A 23,245-nucleotide genomic window follows, 5' to 3' on the forward strand; every position below is an offset into this window, starting at 1 on the left:
TGCTTCTCCCAGAGCACAACACTGGTCAGTCATGTTACCACTATCACAGCTGTCAGTGCATTGTGAAAATCAGAACTGAAAAGGGAGTGGGTGGGTGGGGGTGTGTATTTTTTTAGTCATTTTTGGCAGGATTTATTTTTTCATTGAGCCCAGTACTGCCAGGTGTAACTTGCATGTTGGCATAAAAACTAAGCTTCATATTAATTGTTGACACCGAGTATCCTGGTTATGGTTTGCTCATGTTAAAAGTTTATCCTGCTTTCAGAAACTTGACCTCATACTGTAAACTGCCTATACTGTAAACGCCTTGCAGGTTTCTGAACCACCTCATGGCTGAGATGGGACACAATCAGAAATCTGGGTACTGTTATAATGTGTACAAGGATGTGAAACCCATATTTTTCACATCTCATGTAAACGGCATATCCTGAATCATCAAAAAACAGGACAAGTGTCAAAAGCAGGATACTAATGGACGTGGAAATACACTTCATGGAGACAGAAGTAGAAGAGAGGTGCACAGGAAAGAAATGTCTAAATCTACAGTTCCATGAAAACTGGGAAAACACCTTCGCCTGATGATCATGTGATGTAATCAAAAGCTCCATAGCAGCTAGGTATCAGGCCTTTTCAGTGGCAGCAGGCCTCTCTCCCTAAAGGCTTTTTTTCCTATTTAAATGTTAAAGATTAAACCTTGTAATGGCCCCAAGGGGGGCCGGAGCCTATATCCCACCAATGGACATCACCGGGCTCACTTTTATATATTTTATGTTATGCAATCCTGTTAGCGCAAAGACATGCAAGGCCACAGTGGAAGGGCAAGGCAAGTGCTTACCTTTCTGTATCGTGAGAACTCAACAGTAAGTTACACACAGTTCTCCATGAGACATACTGAAAGGTTTATGGTCCTGAAGCGTTTTTTTTTTGTGTGTGTGTACACAAGGGTGACAACTGTGTGTCAGTTTTAGAAAGTACTGATTCAGAAAGTGCGGCTTCTGACTATGAAGCCACAGCATTACTCAACCATTTACAGAGAAAGTGATTCATCATTCATTATGGTACAGGCTGCCAGACTTACAGTATCAACAGTTGTTATTTTCATCTTCCTCTTGGCTCTGCTGGATGCGTTTAAGGCCTCTCAGAGGTCTGTAGACGAAAAAAATTTCAGGCGTTGCCTTTCAAATGTATTTCAAGGTGACAGACACAGACTCAGACACATCTGTGGAAGTGTCCAACTGTGTTGTGAAGGACCAGAGTGTGTGCTGAACTGTCATGTCTACTGAACACTGCCATCCTGTGGCAGCTGTGTGACCTACACACATCTGTCTGTATGGTGGAAATTCTTCATCATGAGAAATGGAAGATATCGTCAATGATTTCTGAGACCTTCGCCTCTGCACCACATACACTTTTTGCGGTGTTTGTGACTGATAGCAGTTTAGGCAGCACGTTGTACAAGTGAGTCATATTAAGATGAATATTAATAAGTAGCATCGTATCAGAGATAACCGAACCACACAAGATAAGTCAGGGCTTGGATTGCGTGGTGCATCAAGTCACGAACCCTGTCAAATCACACAACACAGAAAAACAACACCGTAACTATAAAGCTAAGTTAAATCAACATGAGACAGTTTAAAAAAAGATTAACAGACTAACCAAGTCTGTACATATTGCAGCATTAATGTATTTGCATTTGTATGTATATGCATTTACTTTTTTTTTTCTTTTTTCATTCCCTGCCTAATAAACCTATGGCCAACTTTCATGCACACACACTTTTCTGTGTTTGCATACAGGTACAAAAGAAGTTGCTCACTGTTAATCAGACACTTCATCTCATAGCACCTTTGTCAAACATTTTTATAGCTGACAGCCACCAAAGTGTTATCTGAGAAAAGACCGCATCCAGGAAACTCTCACAATTGCAAACACATTATCTACACATCTGTATCTGACTTTATGTCTTTTTACCCCTATTTACTACTTTGTTCTTTTAATGTCTGTGCTGTCCAATAAAGGCTTAAGGTGTCTATCCTGAGATCCATTTACTTTCGCTGTTCATTAAACCCCAATCTCCTCCGATCTTTCCCGTCTTTCTCACACAACTTTAACTAAGAAGAAATTTCCTTGGTTTTTGTGGTGCTTTCCACTCCAGTGGGAGCAACCCCAGGTGTGTCACTGTCAAACTTGACGGGAAAACAATCACGTCTTGATTCTCGCGCTTCCTACGTACTTTCAGATGCGTATTTTCGACATTGAAAACCCCAGTTTAAACCCGTCACCAAGCTTTTAAAAGGATTTTCAGAGTGGACACTTCAAACTACTGAAATCAAAACTCAAAACCACAGATTACTGATGTCATGTTCATTTCGCATCATCTTTTTTCACACCATTTTTGAACACATGGAGAAACAGAAATACAGCTCCATCGACAACCTCCCACCTCCATTCAGCTGAGTCTTTCTTTTGTAAGAAATTAAAATAAAAAAAAGCCCTTCTAAAAGCATTTTGCTGCTTTACTGAACATCTCCTTTGCAGAAGCATTTCAAGTAATTATCTCTATAAATGAGAATTCTCTCTTTCTCCAAATGGAAGTGGAAATTTTAGTTTCCCTTTTTGTTCACAAACTACTCTATCTTAATTAGAGTACACATTTAAATGTCTTTGTAGACCATGTCCCCTTAGCTATGTAATTTGAGATGCAGACATATTAATGGTAAAAAAATAAAAATAAAAATAAACATTTTGCCCTCAACTCCCACATGACAACACCACATTCTTTCATTTCTGTCTAAATTTAAAATTAGTTACTTCAGGTCAGCAGTTTTGATTAGAAGAGCCTTATTATGGATAAAAGTTGTGATGTAAACAGGATGCAGAATCCTCATTCCTCATATTAGGTTTTACATACAGTAAGGGAGAAATGTGGACTTGTTCTTTCACTCTTTAAATACAGCAGAAAGTAAATGTCATCTTAACCACCACAGCTGATCTACATCAGGTTTCAAATCTTTAAGTCAGAATTCATGACCAGCCGTAGCTCCTTCGAGGAGAGAACAGGGAAATGAAGCACTGTGGAAATCTCAGCTTGGTAGCATCGTCTTCCAGAGTCTGATTGTATTATTGACTTGGCTTGATCAAACAAGAGATTTGAGAGCAATAAGGTTTTACTGGCAGGCGAATGGTCACACAGGGAAGAAATGTGAAGCGGGGGGGAGCTGGGTGCTCAGCATCACTGTGTCAGGATATCAGGCATCTCGCCAAATGGTCGGTATCTGTGCAGTCAGTGTTGCCGGGAGCGGTCAGGTGAAGCAGCTACTGCATTGGATGGAGTGATGGATGGATAGTTGTGATGCTCTGGGTCCATGAGTGACATCTCTTTGAGGAATTGCACTTTGTCTCTGGCTGCATGCAGTCTCCAGAGCAAGCCCTGACCGGCTCTGTGTTGATGGAAATGGGTCTTCATTCTTTGATCTGCGGTGAGGAGAAATAAAAAGAAACTTACGAAGGACACTTTATCTAAGAAAGGAAAAAACAAATCTACAGTTGGTGTCATCTAGTGTCAGTTCTTCCACAGGGTTGAACAGGCCTAAATGCTTGAGTAGAAGAGAAATGTACAGTATACAGAACAGGATAGTAGTTTAGAACATCAACTCATTTTTTTTTAATGCAGTAACACACAATCTATATGTTGTTTTGACTCGGGCCTAATGTTAGTTGCACTTTACCTCAGTGACGACACCGGCAGCAATGGTGGAGCCTACGTATCGCAGCATGAAGCGGCCCAGTTCCTTGTAGTCCTTGTACAGCTCTAATGACACCGGCCTCTGGGTCTGGATCTCCACAATGGCGTTCATACCCTTACTCAAACACCTTTACAGGAAAAACAATGGATTCTGTCTTATGTATTGTATTTAATAGAGTAAGTAATACGAGTAATATGAAGCATTTCTTGGAAAATTACTATCAGCTGTTCTATATGGTTTGATGGCGGTGATGCCGCTCTGGTGTCATGTTTTGAAGCAAGACAGCTCCATTGAGAAAGCTACAGCACTTTACACATGATGATATAAAGCACTGTAAAGCAGCAATTTAAAGTTGTTTTAGGTAAATTTATTCTACGCTTCACAGTTTCCAGCCACAGCTTCAGTGCTTTGGGAATTGATGTATGTATTTATAAACTCACTTTGGTTTCTTCTTGAGGACTTCACCGCTGCTCTTGTGTAGAACGCTAACCAGTTTCCTAATGGTGGCCGGCTCACTGACTGTCTGGTAATGCAACAATATCTACACCGAGCACACACAGAAACAGTATCACAGTTAATAAACATATACATACAAGAACAGAACGTAGAGTACACGCAGTTATCATAAAAAGGTCTCAGTAGTACGAGTGTCAGAGTGTGTTTGCCTGCACTTACTGGGAAGCCTTGTGTGATGGGGACCTCGATGTTGAAGAGGAGGATTCGGGCTCTGAATCGAGTACAGACTCGAATAGGCTCCTTAGGATCACAGAACACACAGCCCACACTGGAAGGAAGCAGGTATCAGAAAATGTAACACATAAATAAAATCTAGGCATAATGAAAACAACGGATCACATCATCAGAAAGAGGTATTGAGAGCACAACAGGTTTTACTGCATTGACTGATGTCTTGTAAAGGTGTACGCCTTTATTTATAATTGGACTAGCATCCATACAATCCTGTGCAACAACTGACTAAGACCAAAGCTGAACCACAGTGGAAGGTTGTTTTTTCTTTTAATTAATACACTGCAATTTGCCATATGTCACTTGTTTACTTGATCTTGATGATGTCCATGCCGGTGACTGTCAGGCTGACATGGTCTCCTGCTGCAGCCCAGTCCAGAGCCTCGTCGTGTAGAGTAATTCCTGTAGTGCAAACAGAGTGTAAGTAACCTAGTTACCACTGGATGGCAGTGTTTACCACTCACTCAGTAGTCATCCATTACTCAAATGCAGGTGTGTTTGAACCTGACAGTGACAGGACTTATATTTTAGCATAGCTTAGTCTTAGGTTAGCGTCCTCCGTGGAGACACGTTATTATGCTGTTTGCCCTTAGTTACTTTAAACTAAATTTTTTTTTTTTTTTAACTAATTCAAATGTTTTATTATTTTGTGCAGTGTGTGTTGTCCTTTTTGCTTAAGCTCATCATTAGTGTTACTGTCACAAGATTTCCCTTATATACATATGTTGTGTAAAACAAAAAAGCATAGTGTCAAGTATTTGAATCTACACACCGAGTGTGTGAGTGAGATGCGGGGCATTCCTGTTAGCCTATGAACAACTCTCTCTTGCATATACATATTAGGTTCAGAGGCTCAGGCTTCATGCTCTGCTGCTGCAGACAATAACTGAGCATTAACCTGTCCTTGTGATTAACAAGTTAAAATCATGGCTTTAGAAACCTTATTGCCATCAATGAATTCTCTGTAGGCCGCATAAAGATTAAAATTGAAGTACCAAAGTCAGCCACAATAGCACAATGGCAGCAAAGACACACCAGTGCGTACCTTTGACAGTGCAGGTTTCATTAGGAGGCATAGCCAGTATTCTGTCCCCAGTCTGAATGTAACCTGCCTCGATCTTCCCTGTTACACAGAAGCCTGAACCCTGGTCTGAGAGGAGAGAACGCAACATCAGCAACCTCTTTAATTTAAAAAAGAGAAATGAAAAGGGACAGGAACAAAATCTTACACAGTATGAAAGTATAAATCAGTGACTTTACCTTTGAACACATCTGAGACACACAGTCTGAAAGGTTTGTCTACAGACCTCTGAGGAGATTTGAGGGCATCTTTAGAGGAGAAGAAAAACACAGTAGACAAAAAAAAAAGAGGAAAGGCTAGTGAATATCCTGGTGACCGGGGTGATGAATCATTTTCACTGGTACTGGATGAATAACACTATATAGTCGTCTTACTGGACATGAGTCCAGATGATCAGCACTTTAACAGAAGTGACGGTGCTCTACAGAGTGAAAGTAAAACTATGAAGAAACTGTAATTAATTTCTTCTTTGTTATCCAACAGTCATTTTGTGCTACAGTGAGTTATTTTGAAGAGTTGTTTCACTGAAAATCTGCGTTTTGAGTAGCAAACTGTATTTGAAAAGGTAAATAACTGATACTCAAAAGATCTGCGTGAGTTGGAATAATTATTGGCAGATTTTCTTTGCCCATGCACAAAAACCTATGAGTGACTCTTGTGTTGTTTCTTCACACATTTGCAAAAAACCCATGGTGAAAAATGGCAGAAATGCAGTCAAAAGGGAACGCTTCGGGCCGGATGATGCATGCCAGTGTACATTACCAATCTGCTCCAGCAGGCTGGGACCAGAGTACCAGGAGGTGAGCTGTGAAACTGAGCTCCTGGTGGCGAGGTTTTCTCCTGACAGGCCACTGGTGGGGATGTAGAAAACATCAGACTCCTGCAAAAACAGATAAACACCAGTTTCAAATTCCTAAACTCGGAAATACTTCCTCTTAGCCAAAATGAGTCAGACTTTTGGAGCCCTCTATATAAAACAACAGTTAATACACTGGCACTGATGAAGGGTTTAATATTGTAAGACGTCAAGATGTCGAGCGAGTTAGTGCCAACTCACCTTGAATCCCGCCTGTTTGAGGAAATGGCCAAGTTTGGAGATGATTTCTTGGAAACGTTCTTGTTGCCAGTTTACCTGATTTATACACACACACATAGAGGAAAAAGAAAAAGCACACAGAGCGAAAGTTTCCCCTTCAGCACGGCTTTGAAAAGGAAATGTGTCAGCGATATGCCAGTTATTGTAGGAAACAAACAACACAAAAATACAAATCACACGCACATAGTTCCCTAAGGTTGCCTTCTCTCCTGACAGAAACACTGTGTGGTGCTGATTAATGAACTTTGATTAAAAACAATACAAATTCTCGATGACTCGATTTTAACCGCCATGTTCTTAATGCTCTGCACTTTCAGTTTCTACAACTTTCACTAAAAATTATCAGATTTTTAAAAAGTACCAAACTACTTTCAGATGATTTTTAATTACATGTCCCCGTGGAGCCAGGATTCATGTGTATTTGTGAAAATGAAAAAACCACTTTGCCACTTTATGAGAATAATATTGTTTGCATCTGATGCACCACAATATTTGTGGTCAACAGCGCTAGCAAAAGAAAGTCATCCCAACTGTGTGTCAGTGATGTGCGGCAGATCTGACCTGGTCCATCTTGTTGACGGCCACAGCCAGCTGAGTGACGCCCAGCGAACGCACCAGCAGGGCATGCTCTCTGGTCTGACCCCCGGCCTCGAAGCCCGCCTCAAACTCTCCTCTGCTGGCATCCACCACAAGCACGGCCACATCGGCCTGGAGACACAACCCAGAGGAAAGATAAGACACGCATGCATCCAGTTGTGTTGATGCAGATGTGAGTATCATAACCACTATCATAACCACTAACCCTACTCAGTAGGTAATTTCATAACTGAATCCTGATGTTTGAACATACACGTGCAAAATGAGACACCTGTTAAAAAGAGCAGTGTTAAGAGCAGTGTCTGTAATGTTAGCAAGCATGAAATATATATACAAATATATATATATATATATATATATATATATATATATATATATATACACAAATATATATATAGACAAATTGTGCTCAAGACATACAATTTACTGTTCATATTTCAATAAAATTGTAAAAATTTATTGGAAATCATGCATCAAATTTGCTTGTTTACTTTATATATTAGAAAGAAAAAATACAGTCAAATATATCAAACATGCAGCAATATAGAAATATTGTAATTCAGCTCTTTTTAAATTAATGAAAAAATGCTGTACTGGCTAATTTCTGGCTGACAAACATCCTCTTAACCCTCAGAGTACGTGTCTGACTGACACCTTAATTTGCTTACAACAGAAACCCCTTAGTCACTACATGAAGAGGCTGAACGTGAAGACAGTCATATGGTAAAAAGAGAAATTACATTAGAGCCCCAAAAAAAAGGGACAGACAAACACACCCATGCCGGCAAATACACCTCCTGACACCAACACCCAAACCACGAAAGTTATTTCAAATCACACTAACGGGTGTGGCAAGCTAAGGGTATAGTGAGGAACGGAAAGGATTTTAATCAGAGGCGAGATTTGCAAAGTTAGAGAAAAGCTTAATGTCACATCAAGGAGCAGTTGAGATCTTATGGTGGTTAAGCCACAAATGCAGCTTACTAATATGTTCAGAGCTACTGGAAGAATCTTAATATTTTGTGTAAAAATCAATATTCTCTATTCAGTACCTTGACAGACTTTTCTATATTAACAATATGTGTAAATGTTGCATTATTAAATTACATAAACTGTGATAGAGGATTCTATCCATATCACCTTCTCTAATACTATATTATAATTTATGATTCACCTCTTATGTAAATTACACTTTGCTATATTTCAACTTTATGTTTAACTATATTTAACTTAATATTACTATAGTTTGATAGATGTTTTTTCTCCTATGTATCTATATGCTGCTTGGCCTATTTCTTGTGTTGCTGCAACAATTAAAGTGGTTAAAAAAAAAAAAGTATTAATTAATTAATAAAAAAGGAAATGCTGAGTCTTCTAAATCACTCAAAAATCATTTGTGACTTAAACCAAAATGAGAAAGGCAAGTACCATTACTGCACTTTCAAACACTTATGTGGCCCATGTTCATCACTTAGTTTCATGTTTGTGAATAGCACATGTTGCTTGAAGACTTTTACATGGTCTACCTGTGCAGCTCCTGTGATCATGTTGGGGATGAAGTCTTTGTGTCCAGGCGCATCCATTAAGGTCACCACCTTAGAGTTCGTCTCAAACTTGGTCATGCCTACATCCATTGTCACACCTCTGTAGAAAACACAAATAATTAAGGGTTTTTTTTTTTTTTCCCCAACTATATGACCCAGTTGATGAAAATCATCAATAGCGTGTGCGATAAAAGTAAAACTAAGTGGAGAAATACTGTAAATAGAACAATCTCGTGTACGGAGTAGTTGGACCAGGAAAAGGATGTGGATTTAGAGCCCCGGTCAATTTCAGTTCAAGAGCAACGTCTTCTAGTGGGCGCGGCTCTCAGTCTGTCGCTGTATTACGCACACTTCAGAAGTTACTGATAAGTGAATAAGGATTCCCACCCGAATCACTTTCTGTTTCTGGCATATTTCGCTTCCGTTTCAGTCTGGTGACAACAACAGAGAGGGGGCAAATGCAGACATGATTTCAACAATAACCTATTTTCCGTGTCAAAAAGCAAAACACATTCCAGCTAATGCAGGAAAGATTTAACCATTCCAATGAGAAAGCATTTTTGTCCAGATCACATCCTGGACAAGACTATGTCATATGTTATATCTCCATCACTAGTACTGGGACACCAGCAACTGGACAAAACGTTCGACTCAGGCTTGTTTGTTATCAACCAGAAGCAGACGGACAGAGGAGACAGATTCGTAAGCATCTGCACCTCACAAGTGTCCTTGTCTATCTGCAACCACACCTGACCTGTGCAGAGAGAATTTTTGTCCATGCGTATTTTCGTAGCTTCACATTCAAAATGTACCTGTCTCTCTCCTCGCCAGTTTCATCCAGCACCCAAGCGTAGGCGAAGGAGGCCTTGCCCGCCTTCTTTGACTCCTGCTCGTACTTGTGCATGGTACGTTTGTTGACGTTGCCCAGCAGATAAAGCAGGTGGCCCATCAGCGTACTTTTACCTGCATCAACATGACCTGCAGAGAAGGAGGGAATAGTGTAATAATGTCAAATGTTTAAGGATGTAAAAAGAAAGGAAGTGACAGAGAAAAAGGACTTGGAGGAGGGGTGGGACGACACCAGGGAGAGATGGGGACAGACTGGCACAGACAGGAAGACTGTAGCAAGAGTGATAAGACAGGTAGAGAAAGAGAGAACATAAGACATGGAGAAAGGAAGCCACAGAAGCAGAATTGCATAAGTGGAAGGAGGTAGACAGAAATGGGAACAAGGATTAAGGGTGAGAGGGGGAAGGGAGACGGGCCATGGTAAAACGAAAGGTTTCACAGACTGTGGGAAACTAGAATCATCTGCACTTCTGAAACTACCTAGTCACTTATTCTAACTGAGAATGAGCAAAATATGATCAAGCAACTGCGCTAGTCTGCAGTTCAACTCACTCGCTGCTATTAAGCTTAGACAAATTCACACCAAACATGGAAACCAAAAGGGGGAGATTAAACATCACATTTAAATATCAGATAGTAAATGGTTTTACTAATGTAAGGAGCATACAGTGTGCATTCACAAAATGAAGGATATGGGGGGGGGGGCTGATTTCCTTCTTTTTTTTTTTCACCCTACACCAGCCATGTTGCAATGTGTGGACCTCATGCACACTGTTTGAAATGTAAGTAAATTTTGGAAGGAGAGCTGAAATGTTTCTGCAAGGGATGATGCAAGAAGCACAACTTCATTTAAAAAAAAAAAATGGAACTCAAAAAACACATATTTAGTTGCTGTATTTCTAAATATTTAAAATCCCCCAAAAATAAAAACTTCAGTTGCTTAACAAAGCAAACAGCACTTCCTCTGCGAATCTAACTGTAAACTGTGTGCACTGTAGGAAACAAGTATGTATGTAATTGTGCCATCACTTTATGTGCTATAGCCCGAATTAAAGTTCTATGTTACAAGTGGTTCTTGTGGTGGTTTATGAGTGGTGTTGTTGCTATGTTGTTTCTTCCTACCTATAACTACCAGATTTAACAGAGGTTTGCCCCCCTGTCTCTTCTCCAGCTCAGCCTTGATATTGAGCGCTTGACGGGACTTGCAGCCTGGGGTGGGAACTGTGGAGGGCTCGTCTCCATTCGAGCCTTTAGACGGGGTCTCAGGACGTTTGGAGGTGGCCTCTGTGGCAGGCGTCACGTTTGCGTTTTCAGGACTGCCGCCACGGCGAACTGATGCAGTGATGCTGCCGTTCTCCGCTGTGCTGAGGAGAGAATGTGGGCGAGTTTTTAAATCACAGATGAAACCCAACTCTTTGTCTTCTCTGCAACAAATGAGAATTATGCCAGCATACAGCTTCCGAAATCAATCGCAGCAAAAGTGCAGAGGTGTTTTAGATACCTGGGAACATCAAAGCCCATGGTCTGCTTCTTGCCAGAGACAGTCATTCGAGCCACTTTGGGTACCACCTCAGACTCCAGTTTATTGTGTGACGCATCTCTGCTTTTAGCTAGGAAGAGAGGAACAAAATGTACACTTGCTTAAAAATAATGGAAGCCATGACTCACTGTGGCCTCTGACAAGAGGATATAACATTTTTTCCTATTTAAAAAGAGCTATAAATGTTTTATATGTATTGGTAAACAGTCTCTTCTATCTTTCATAGCCAGGAGAAGACTGAATGGTCTCTCCCACTCTGTACACAAGTGTATTTTTCACATATTTGTCAAGACCAGGATTCCTGTATAAAGATCATGTTAGTGTAAAAGTTCACACTTTCAATAATCTGTTTAGAGTTGACAGTGGAGCAGCAGACTGAGTCTAAAGAAGAGATTTGAGCTTTTCCTTTTAAAATGACTAACTCCATCACATTTGTTGTGAAACTGCCTACATCTGTTAGATAGCAATATAAAACACATGGAAATAACATGAAACACAGAAAACAGCTTATTCAGCAATGTACAGCACTCAGTGTGGTGTTAGGACATCCAGAGGATATTACTAAAATGTACTGCTTATGACTATTTTTCTGGTTATAGTTGCCACTTACCGGCATATAACATAGATATTCTGAAGTCTGAGCATGTGATGCAATCAGTTGCACTCTCATATTCTGCAGCAGTGAGACTTGTTGATATCATTGCTTTGTCATCCCGGTCCCAAATGGCCACCGGTCCCAGTCATATCAACCTGCGACTGATTCATTTAGATCAGGCTGCACAGCCAACCCAACTGCACACCGTGTGCATGTGTGTGGCAGTGTCATCCTGGTTCAGAAAGGGTTAATTTCAGAAGTAGCCGTTGCCTCCCGTCTCCACGTAAATAGAGCAGCGTGACAAAGCATTTCGCGGAATGAATCTTTTGAAAAAGTGTCACATCAGCAAAGTGCGGCGCTGGAGGTGAATGTGTGTATCATCACGCTAAATCGATTAAAATACATGTATATACATGACAATATATATACATATATATATTAACACGACAGGACACGCACAACACACAAATATCTCATAATGGACGTGTGACAACTTTAAAGGCTGATGTTGGTCAGAGAATGTAATTTCCATCAGTTTTCCTTTTATATTTTTAGTTTGTGTGAAAACAGATAAACAAACGCCCACACACTCCTCATTGATAAAATTTCAACACTTCAACCTTCATCAAGCAAGAAAAACACTGCTACCTTTCTGCATACATATATATAATATATATATATATACATATATTATATACATGTTGTATGTATATATATATATATATATATATATATATATATATATATATATATATATATATAGCTTTAGCATGCATTTTAAACATTATACTGATCATTTCTGTGTGCCTCTGTGAGCTTCATGCAGTTTATTCATCATAAAAAAAAAATACCCTGAGGGAAAATGAGAGGAAAGGAGGTGTCATTCAACAGCATTATTAATGGACTTTCTCTAACCAAGTATTCTCTGGATGACTGTCTCTGCATTACAGAAAAAGTCCCTCTCATTCTGAAACAGTGATATATGAACTAGGCAGTTCACTGCACTCTGAAGAGGCTTTTTTTCTTTATAAAGTAATGGCATTTGCACGCTGTTTATTTCCACAGTGTGATCAACATGTGTCCAAAAGGTCAAAAAGGGGACAACCAGTGTCGAGCATCATCAAAGCTATACCTTTTTTTTTTTTTTTTTTTTTTTTTAAAAAAGGGTTATAGTTAATGAAAACTGCTAGCTGCACTTTAAAAAAGATCTGAAAACTACCTGTTCTTGTAATAGATGGACCTCAAAACAGTTACAGATCTCTAACACCATCATCACTGAAAATCTGCATCAATATGTGTCATCTGATGCTGCCCTGTCCTGCAGAAGGCAGCAACATGAGACAGAAAAAGCACTCTGGGGAATTTGGGTTCTTCCTGCAGCTGGAGTCTTTTTTTGCACCTACTACAGTGACATGTAGGTTTCTACCACCTGTGTCAAACAGCCGACACCAGCCTACAGCTTGCAGTCCACTTACTTGGAACATTAGCTGTGAGATTAATGCTCTATTTAGATTAAATTATATAATAGGGCAATGAGGAACAGCAAAATCTTTATTTTTAACCTGGGGTGAAACAGACAGGTGCGCTCAACCACACTCCCCCAAGGTCTTAAGCAATAAACAACCCCCTTTTTAACTACTGAACATGTTGCTCTGTCAAAACACTGTAATACCTTTGCAAACAACTGACTTGCCAGGTAATTTTTTTTTGGGCTAGCCTGGGGGCAGCACTAACAGTGGGGCGGCCTGAGAATAGCTTCACAGCACAGGTTGTTCTGAGGCTCGGAGCAGTATCTCTTTACACTGTTTAGACTGGCAGGTAAACAGTTGGCCCCCTTCCATCCAGGACTTCTCTTGATAGGGGACCTTTACAGTGACTTAGAGTGAGTGACTCATCTGTACACCTTGGCCTGAGGGCCCAACTGAGCACAGGATAAGAGGAGTCCGCCCAGGATATGCAAATATCACTCCCGCCCCCACCCCCCCCTTGTCCAAATACACACAAGTGTCTTCTAATGTCTCTATCCCTGTCTGACAGTGTCAAGAGCACATGCTCTCAATATTCAGGAAAGCACAACACTCTCTCAAATCAATGGTTAATAAACTGATTGAAAACTCTATGAACAGCTGGTCATCACAACTAAAATTGAGAATTCTGGAGAGTAAATTTAGATTTTGAGGCTCCCCACCACTTGAGGCCGCTAAAGGCTGTGAAAGACAAGAACTGTGTGTGACTTAACTCAAATCATTATAGTCCTACCCTGGGGGAAAACGAGGGGAAAAACATGTATTGTGACTGAGTCTAGGCCGATATGACTGTGTCAAAGTTAGCTCTCTCTCAGATTAGTTTCGTCTTGCTCTGGCTGCGACAAAGGATCTTCAGGTACAGTGTAGAAAACAATGTGCCACTAATAGTGCAAATAGAAAAAATATTTAAATGGGGACAAAGTAAAATCTCCTGTCGTGGTATATGTTAAGCTACATTCTAGCACTCCCTCGCACAATATAGCTTGATTTTGCGCTAACTTAATGGATATACCTGTGAACCAAAATAGAAGTTAGACTTCATTCACATTTTAAAACTCGATGAAGACATGAATGAAAAACAACTATAAAGGAAATGAGAGTGCTGGTTGAAGGAAAAGCCTTCAGTAGAGACCTACCTGACCACTTTCAAGATGAGTTGCACTCAGACACACAAACACACACACAGTGTCAGTACCACTCCTCAACATTTCATAAGCTATATCTCCTCATCCTCTACAAGTACCTACTCAGCAGTCAACTTGAGTCATACCAACTACCTGAGAATTCTCACCTATTGTTGTGTCTGTAAACACAGCAGTATATCAAAACAGAACTATAGTGAGATTAATGTCTTGTCCTCAGCACAATAACCAGTCATGTCGAGGCACGTTTGGATTTATATTGTTCACTAAAATAATTAAACAAACATGTCGTCCTATTTAAAGTGATACTCTGTGGCGCCCCCACTTTCCCTTCAGTGCTTGCTTCGAGTCCAGCAGTGCCTGTTTTGAGTGACAGACATGACTACACATCCAGCGTTTCCTAAGGAGCAAGAAACAGGGTATAAAAGGCCAAAGATTCTGCCATATGCATTCTTAAAGATTAACTAACATCTTACTGCATTTGCCATAAGGCATTGGTGATCATACTGGAAGATTGTAGCTGTAATGATGGAGGAAACTGTGGAAGGAGCTAAACTCCTGCAAATTTTCATGGATAGCACGGCTGCAAGATTGTTCATATTCAAATCTTAATTTTGAGTCACACCTCTGTGTAATTTCATTCCCACATGACAATGACTCGGCTGCAAGAAAATATCAGAAAACCCCTGCAGCCCGGAGGAGCTTACCCTTTGGAGTTTAGAGGAGGACAATAAACAGTGTCATCCTCCTTCATTTTCTGGACAAGGCTTTAATATTTTGTGTACAGTCCTGTGATAAATATTAAGTTTAAAGGAGTTGGATATTAACTTGCACCCTTAGCGTTGTGCGTTAGGATGATATTGTCTGTCTTAATGTAGACCATGTAGCTAATGCAATAAATCTGTAATAAATAGTTTCCCTGCAAATCTTGGGGGGAAAATGTAGTAAAAAGTTATTATATACAGAGTTGTGCACCCCTACACCAAGTAACGATTCAGAAAGTGACCATGACCTGAATTTAGTAAATAACCTACTACTACTACATGTTCAGTTTTTACTACATTCGGGAAAGTGATTGAGTGAACTAGAAAGTGATTTGGAGCACAGACATGAAAAGGCCAAGCAAAGCATGACACTTGAATCTGAATGATTTGTTTGTCAATTTGCACAAAAGCATTACTTCTGTCACAGGTCAAGCTACAACAGCCCAACAAGTGAACAATAAATTAACCAGAATGATCTCAAAAAGCCAATGTGCATGCCTGCTGCAAGCTTCTTATAATATGAAGCTTTTTCCATTCAGATAAAGACCTGTGTCTCTCTTAGCCTTTCTTCCTCTAAACCCACTTCAACATCAACAAAGCATACTGAAGCCATCTATGTCCATATGCACTTGTTTTCTTTTGACCACTTGCTGTGAGTAAAATGGTATTTTCCAGCGTTGGCACTCCATCACAACAAAACAATGTTTGTGCAACAAGTACGCCTTGCAGAAATGCAGAGCCTGTAAAGACACAAAATGATTTGATCTATCAAAGCCTCTGTCAAAGCTGTGAAAGCTGAGAGACATGATCAGATTTTCCTACGTAGGTGGTGTAAAAGAGACACAGAGTAAGATGATCGGCTGCTGTGTCGAGTCGATGTGTGCTTGGGGTGACATTTTCTCCAAGAGTGCAGCTTCCTGCTCAAACCCACACACTGGCTCGCCTTTAGAGAAAAGGACAAAACAGTTCATGGACAAACCCACTTGTTAATAAGGTATGTGATCGTTTGTAGATTTTCCTCAGTGCAAAATCTAAAATTACTGCAAATCATGCACTCTCTAAGCAAACTGTAGCATCACTAATACACCTAATTGTTTCTTAACATCATTATCCTCCCAGTATTACACTGAGAAACCTGTTTGACTTCTAATGTTTGACTTGTCATTATTTCCACTATGTGCCCTTTATTGTCTATCATTTCCCTCAGGCTCACCACTCTATGTTTGACACCCTGAGGGTCCACTTCACTAACCTTTCTGCACCTGTATAAAGCTTACACACATCTAACCTAAACCTTTCCTCTTAACTCAAAAAGTATGACTGACACATAAGGCAGAGCAAGAAAATGACTCAACCATATGAAAATATTGCTTTTAGCTCTTTTCCTTTTCTCATGCCTCATAACAGTACAAACAAGTGACCTGGCAAAAAGAGTAGGACCACCAGTTTCTATGGTTTGCACGACCACATGTGTACAACAGGGCACCTTACAGTTGTTGCTGTTAGTGCAAGATGTTATCAGCCATGCCTTGAAGCAGTCCTTGTTCATTCTTATCCGTTCAAACCAATACTAATGACTCACACTAAAAATGTGAGATGACTTAAAAAACTTTGGCCTAGCCTAAAAAGTGCAAACATTGCACCAGATACATTATGCAGTTTTCTTTCTTAAATAGTTCTCTCAGATAATAGTCACGCCCTGTACTCAACCCCTAAATGGTTTAACATTGATGACAACTACTTCATCCTTAAGTATAGACTTTTTCTTAACAAAAAGGTGTCGTACATATTCGGTGACTCTATATATTAGATTGTAACAAGTAAGGAAAAAAGTACGTATTTAACTGTAGAATCCATTAAACACAAAACTATGTTTTTTTTAGACACCGACAGACAAACGCACACCCACAAACAACCAGGAGGACACGCCCAGACATAGGCGCACTCAAGAGTACATAAATTCAGTCATCTTTATTTCAAAATGAACAAATTAACCTCTGGCAATGTGTGATGACACACCCAGTGTAAATCAAACCCATCTGTACATCGTAATATTAAAAGCTCATAAAAGCAAGGAAAGAAAAACCTTTACCTCAGGTGTGAAGGCATTCATTTTGCATTAATCAGTACTTTCTTTATTCACAGTGCTTGCACTCATATTAAACTCATTTTGTCAATATCAAATAATAAAAACTGTTTACTCTTGTCTGTGTGTGTGCGTCTGTGCGCGTGTGTGTGTGTGTGTGTGTGTGTGTGTGTGTGTGTGTGTGTGTGTGTTCTCGCTCTCTCATGGGAAAATCTCCAGGTGTCCTCTAAAGCAAAAAGTCAACCCCATGATCTCAAACAAAGGCAGCAGTAAACCAGTACAATGGTTAACTGATCCATATTCCAATAGCTGCAGCACACCTGCAACCAAATCAACCTCTTTTTCTCTTTTGAGGGTTCATGCAGCTCAAAGCTAGAAAAAAAAAAGAGGCCATGCCAGAAGAGACACTTTAATTTTCCCTGGCTAAGATTACACTACTTTACTGTCATACAAAAATTAAAAAGCCAATGGCCATCTAAGCATACAAAAATAAGACTCAAAATTTAAAATATATACAGAAAATGAGGACAAATCTTTCTAAAAGTTCCTAAAATCCTTTGAAACATTAGCTGCAATTGATTTCAAGCTGCCAGAGTGGTTCTGAGTAGTTCGGTCTTTGTCCTGTTTGACTAAAACATTATTGTTGTGTCTATAGTAGCAACATAAGATTTGTCTCTTTGCTCTCTTTGCCTCGGTAAGAAATATAATAATTACCTTGATAATACTGTTTCAAGCAAATATTTTCTAGCAGTGTTCAGCAGCGAGCATGTCATTGTGTTGATCTGTTGGTCCCAAAGTTTCCTCACTCCACATGACTGATTGTGGGACACAGTACTTAGAAAGACACATTAGGGCTGATGACCCTAAGAGCTGCATCTCTTTTGACTTTAGTTCAGTAGGTGGAGTAGAGGCCACCAAAAAGATCTGAGGTTCTCATCCCAAGTGAGTCAATTTAGCACCAACCTGGACAACTGAATTTAGTGGGTTTTTTTATTTACTCGTCTACCTGGTGAAAGCTTTTCGCTGATTAGCACGGACGATGTCATCGGGTGATGGCGTGTCAAAGCAGAATGGTACAATTGGTGAAAGTGGGGTAAGCTGTTCTTTGGAGTTGTCCTGCGATTTACAGAGGAAGGCCTGGTATCCACTTCCTGTCCTCTGACTTCTTATTTTTCCCTTCAATACATTTCTTGTCATCTTCTGTTGTCTGCGGCTTTGAGTCAACAAAGTAGCGGCAAATACTGAAGGTGTTGCAAAAACTGACGACTCCTGCGCCGAGGATCCTGGAGCTGGACAAGAGAGTGAAGGGAGGTCGTTGTTGGAGTGACGAGGGCCCGCTCCATGTGACTGGGCCATGAGTTCGCTCAAATCAATAGTCTGGCCCAGATTAGGTTGCCTGGAGTTTTGGTGGTTCGATTTGTGGTCGAGCTTACACTTGATGCCACATTCTGAAGTACTTTCTGCCAACACACCCGCCCTCTCTGGTTTTGCTGGTGACAGCAGCGAAGTGAGGGAGAACTGCAACCCATATGAGGTGGTTGAGGTTTTGCCTTTGTGTTCAGAAGCCAAATGTGACAAAGAGAGCAGCTCAGAAAGGCCAGGTGGTTGTTTCAGTGCATTTGCAGTAGATTCAGTGTTGACAGGTTGAGGGGAAGCTAAGGAACTGCTGGTTTGATGCTGCAAGGCTTGCTGTGACAGTGAGACAGTCCCACCCTGGCATGTAGCGGTAATATTGGGTGGTTTAGAAAGGGTAAGTGTATCTGTCAGTCGCTCAGTGCTCTGTGATTGAGACTGAATATGCAAGCTCCTGTTTTGGTGCTGTGAAGCTAGCTCAGACAATGAGAAAGTTTGTGCTGGTGCAGCCATACCCTGACACCTTACAGAAATTCCACTACTATGGGGAGTGGGGAAATAGTTACTGATAGTTGGGCTGTGGTTTGAGTGCTCCTGGATTAAATCAGCCAATGATGGGCTTCCCTTAGGATCAGCCACTGTGGTTTTGCCTCCTGTTGCAACTCCCACTAAAAGCGGATTGCTCTGGAGGACAGAAGTGAGATTCCCGAACCCAGGAGGAGCAGCCACAGAAGAGCCTGCAGTTGTTAGTTTAGGGCAATTTAGTGACAGACTACTGAGTGAAACTGAGAGGAGTGAGGGAGCTGAGCTGTGAGATGCTGAGGACATATTTAAAGACGCCAACGTTCCCAATGAAAGACTATTTGGATTAGACGTAGTGGATGGAGGTGAATTAGGTCCTATGGCAAGAGTGCTTAATGGGGGAACACCCAAACCTCGCCCTGTATCAACTACTGCTGTCCCGTTACTCTTCTGCTCATGCTCAGACATGAGCTGTGCTAGACTGCTAACACCTGAACCAACATTTTGACGGATAACATTTAGATTTTCAGAGCTGCTAACCACGAGGTCAGCCTTATGTTGAGATAAGTGGTCATGCAAATTTGGGGTACGTGGTTGTGAATGTTTGCACCCATCAGGCTGGGGGTTATGTGCCTTGGATGTAATGTCTGTGTGAGAAGCAAACAAGCAGGCTCCTTACCTTACGAAAGCCAATTGCAGGTGTCGAAGAGGAGAGACAAGAGGCCAGATGAATCATACCATAAATGTGAGGGGGGAAAAACAGAAAGAAGGCACTTTGTTAAACATTTGCATGACTTAAATGTGTCATCCCACACATTTGTGTGAAATGAACAGTTGCTGTTTTGTTTTCATGTACACAATACTAATTAATAATATTTGATCATTTGGTCGAGTAGTTTCAAGTATTTTCTGAAGAACTCACAGGTATTCAGTCAAAAATATCATGATCCAGCATTAGATGTCACCAAATTCTATTTCAATGACTTATCAATCTATTGTGCAACAGTCCGCTTCTTGTGTTTCTCTGAATCCTCTTTAATATCAATACCTTCGTTTCCTCATCACAAAGCATTCTGTGGGCAATACTTGTTATCTTTCATTCCTCAAAGCAATGATAGCTTCCTAGTTTGTATTTGCAGTCCTCTTGACTGGCAAGCTTCCAGATCTTAGTCTTATTTCATCAGATATATCTAGCCACATCACAAAAAAAATACACTTATCATGACTATTGGTTAAAAACATTCTTTATTATATAACTACTGTAAACCAAATTTTGATCTGCTCCAGGCGTACCTTTGTCAGCCACGGGCTCTCGTTTGGTTCTTTGTGGAAGTGGCGCTTTCTCTTGGCTAACTCCTGCTACCGAAGCTGTCTCCTCATTGGTACTTCTTTTAACAGGGGCTGTTTTAGTGTCTTCAGACAGGACTGCATCCAGTGCCTTCTGTGAGTCAAATCCATATCTTATGGCTGCCTGGCTGAGGACTGAATCTGGCACTGCATCTCCCAGCACTGTCCGCATATGATCCAGACAAGAATACAGCTTGGCTACAAAGTACAATTCACAGGTTAGTTACAGGCATTGTATTTGTGATCCAGAAACAGATTAAATATTGAACAATACATAGGGTAAAAATAAAACTACTAATTCAACAGGATCTTACTGTCTTTCAATTTTCATACACAAAAATCAAAGATAAAAGTCAGATGATCTCTGACATTTGTCACTAATATCACATTGCCTGAACTTAAAAAGATTACCTTGATCAAGAGGGTCAAGGTTGTGACTGATGGTAGGGGACATAGGAACATCTTCATCTTCATATTCTTCCTCTTCTAAAGGCTCTTCTTTTGGTGGCTGCCTCTCTTGACGCGAGTAGATGAACTGATTCGCTGAATAAACCAAAAACATCTTTATTTAAACTTTATTTTCAACTAATGCTGTATGATGTACATTTGAACTCATCAAATCATCTTTACAAATTAAAATTCACTTAAAATGCTCACATTATTTTCATTACTGTATTGCAAGAAGATATTGTTTTGACTGATGGAAAAAATTGAATTCTGGTGTATTAATATTGGCTGTTTATCTGTGAACATACATACTTGTTGATGTATACATTGCATGTTGCCACAGTCTGCAGTTAGGGTGCCATTAGTTCACCATTATTCACAGATACCAACCTGTTGCTGGTGATATACAGCAGTAGTCATCATCCACAGACTGCCCATACATGTCATCATCTTCAAAGTCTAGAAAAAAATATACCAGAGCATCAAATGTGTCCTTTCCTGTGCTTGACACAAACATTCACATGAACGAAATGCAGCTGTACTAAAGAGAAAGAGCCCTTTGTGACAGCTGTCACTTTGCCTTGTCAGCAACTTCACAGAACGCATAACAAACAATAAATTGGGAACGAAGTGATTCTCTATAGTTATTTAACTGTAGAATTTGACAAATTTGGACAGGGGGTGTATCTATAGCACAGCCAGCAATGAATTACAAGCTTGTAACATTCCTACCAAAACACTGGAAAGTTAGCGAGCTAGCTAAGTAGCTGTCGTTAACTTTAGTAAACAAGAACACTAGCTACAATATTAACTTGCTTTAGAAATATCACATTGAGTTTAAAAAGTATAACATTACCCTAATAGCTTGAATATGTAACTAGATAGTAGTATTATATTGCCACTTATCTAGTGCCAGGTGCCAAGTGACACGACACCAACATTATCCTGCCAGCTAAACTAGCTACCTGTTAGCTGCTAGAGCTACAATCAATAACATGGATTGTAGCTTAGCGGCTAACGAGTTTAGCGGTTCGAGGCCTTGCCATGACGTTTAAACCGTGACCAACACTTAGTAAGGGTTATCTACCTTCATCGTAGTTATAACCTCGGACGTTTCTGTGCCGAGACATTTTGTTTAAGTGTCGTCTCTCGGCCCCCGCGATAATGTTTTTCGGCTCACAGACTGTTGTGACATGTGTCTCACCGCCCGGCTGCCATTACTGCTACTGCTGCTACTGCTGCTTCTGCTGCTGGCGCTGCCGCTGCGTGAAGTTACGGCAGCAGGCAAGTCAGATTTAATTCTGCAGCCTCAGATGCATTAAATCAGAGGTATTTTTTTAACTTTAAAATTTTGTGACATTTGTGTCTTTGGCTTGGTGGCCACAAGTCTAGTCATTAAAATAAAATTTAAAAAGTTGCTTTCAAGGCAAGTTTTTGTTTTTTTTTTCATTGACGTAACTTCCTGTTGCAGTTCCACCAACGCGGCCTGGGATCAGATCTCCCAAACAAGCTGCACATTTTGCACGCTGTCTGCAACAGAGAGAAACTGACTCCTTGGTGGCGTTTGCATGCCTGATAATTATCAGCAATAATAGACACATGCACAGTTTATCGGAATGACTAGGAGGGAACGATAATGACGATAATATTCCGTATAATTCAATCATTAATCACCAAGGCCATATCAGGAAGAAAGTTGTGTGAACAGAAGGAACAGTAAAGGGTTAATACCTTAATCTGTCATTAGTCCTGTTCTTGAAAACCCAGTGAGCCTCGTGATGATGATGAAGGCTGAGATGATAATGATGATGGCGAATAGCCTGCTTACACACAAACACTGTTCTAGTTAAAATTCATATTAGTGAACATGTGTTGTTAATGTGAGAGAAGATGCACAATACCACAGAAGAGCAGTGGCAAAGTGATGAACAGCTTTTTTTTGTTCTCTGCGTGTTTGAGAAAATAATTGTCATGAGGTCATAAGCAGTGCATGAAATACACATACCAGCTTTCAAACCCACATATAGTCTCTGGGTGTGAATGTCTAAGCCATTTTTTGTCAAAGGTTATGCCCTATGGTTAGAGCCTAGCCCATCTGAGCCCACACTCAACACCTCACACAAACACACGCACCCAATGAATGACATCATTTTTTCCTACTATCATTGTACCACAAGAAACCTATAGCCTATCTACCACAAAGGGGAAAGAAATACAATGTGTGTGCTTGTGTTTGTGCGTTTGCAAGCATGTGCACTTG

At 40.4% G+C, this 23,245-nt stretch overlaps 2 protein-coding genes across 3 annotated transcripts in view; both read right to left on the reverse strand.

Annotated features, from left to right (window-relative positions):
* aldh8a1 (aldehyde dehydrogenase 8 family, member A1) overlaps positions 1–175 on the reverse strand; it is a 5,024-nt gene extending 4,849 nt beyond the window's left edge. The window contains exon 1 of the mRNA XM_087172630.1: positions 157–175. Coding sequence (XP_087028756.1) covers positions 157–175 — 19 coding nt within the window. The remainder of the gene's footprint in view (positions 1–156) is intronic.
* Positions 176–2,352: 2,177 nt separating this feature from the next.
* hbs1l (HBS1-like translational GTPase) lies at positions 2,353–22,363 on the reverse strand. Of its 2 annotated transcripts, XM_023401177.2 has the most exons (18): positions 22,073–22,243; positions 21,376–21,444; positions 20,950–21,081; positions 20,485–20,736; positions 11,165–11,273; positions 10,786–11,027; positions 9,627–9,792; positions 8,797–8,914; positions 7,235–7,381; positions 6,635–6,709; positions 6,340–6,457; positions 5,757–5,825; positions 5,542–5,646; positions 4,808–4,898; positions 4,425–4,533; positions 4,190–4,290; positions 3,732–3,876; positions 2,353–3,477 (listed from the first exon to the last, which is right to left on the reverse strand). In XM_023401177.2, exons 1-18 carry the CDS (start codon positions 22,113–22,115, stop codon positions 3,466–3,468), a joined length of 2,103 nt encoding a protein of 700 aa, XP_023256945.1. In that variant the 5' UTR covers positions 22,116–22,243; the 3' UTR covers positions 2,353–3,465. The 2 variants fall into 2 exon arrangements, with proteins under 2 accessions (XP_023256945.1, XP_023256946.1); XM_023401178.2 differs by lacking the exons at positions 2,353–3,477; positions 3,732–3,876; positions 4,190–4,290; ... (9 more) ...; positions 10,786–11,027; positions 11,165–11,273 and adding an exon at positions 17,183–19,865 and having other exon boundaries at positions 22,073–22,363.
* Positions 22,364–23,245: the final 882 nt, after the last annotated feature.

This window comes from Seriola lalandi, unplaced genomic scaffold, assembly GCF_002814215.2.
Source record: "Seriola lalandi dorsalis isolate HSWRI2012SDOR001 ecotype SW California unplaced genomic scaffold, Sedor1 jcf7180002053531, whole genome shotgun sequence".
Taxonomy (NCBI): domain Eukaryota; kingdom Metazoa; phylum Chordata; class Actinopteri; order Carangiformes; family Carangidae; genus Seriola; species Seriola lalandi.

Coding starts and splice junctions, on each gene's coding strand:
- hbs1l (XM_023401177.2), bottom strand. CDS start 22,115: ATGTCTCGGCACAGAAACGTCCGAGGTTATAACTACGATGAAG. Junction 6,458..6,634: donor TCAAACAGGCGGGATTCAAG/GTGAGTTGGCAC, acceptor CTGTTTTTGCAG/GAGTCTGATGTTTTCTACAT. Junction 5,647..5,756: donor TGTCTCAGATGTGTTCAAAG/GTAAAGTCACTG, acceptor CTCTCCTCTCAG/ACCAGGGTTCAGGCTTCTGT.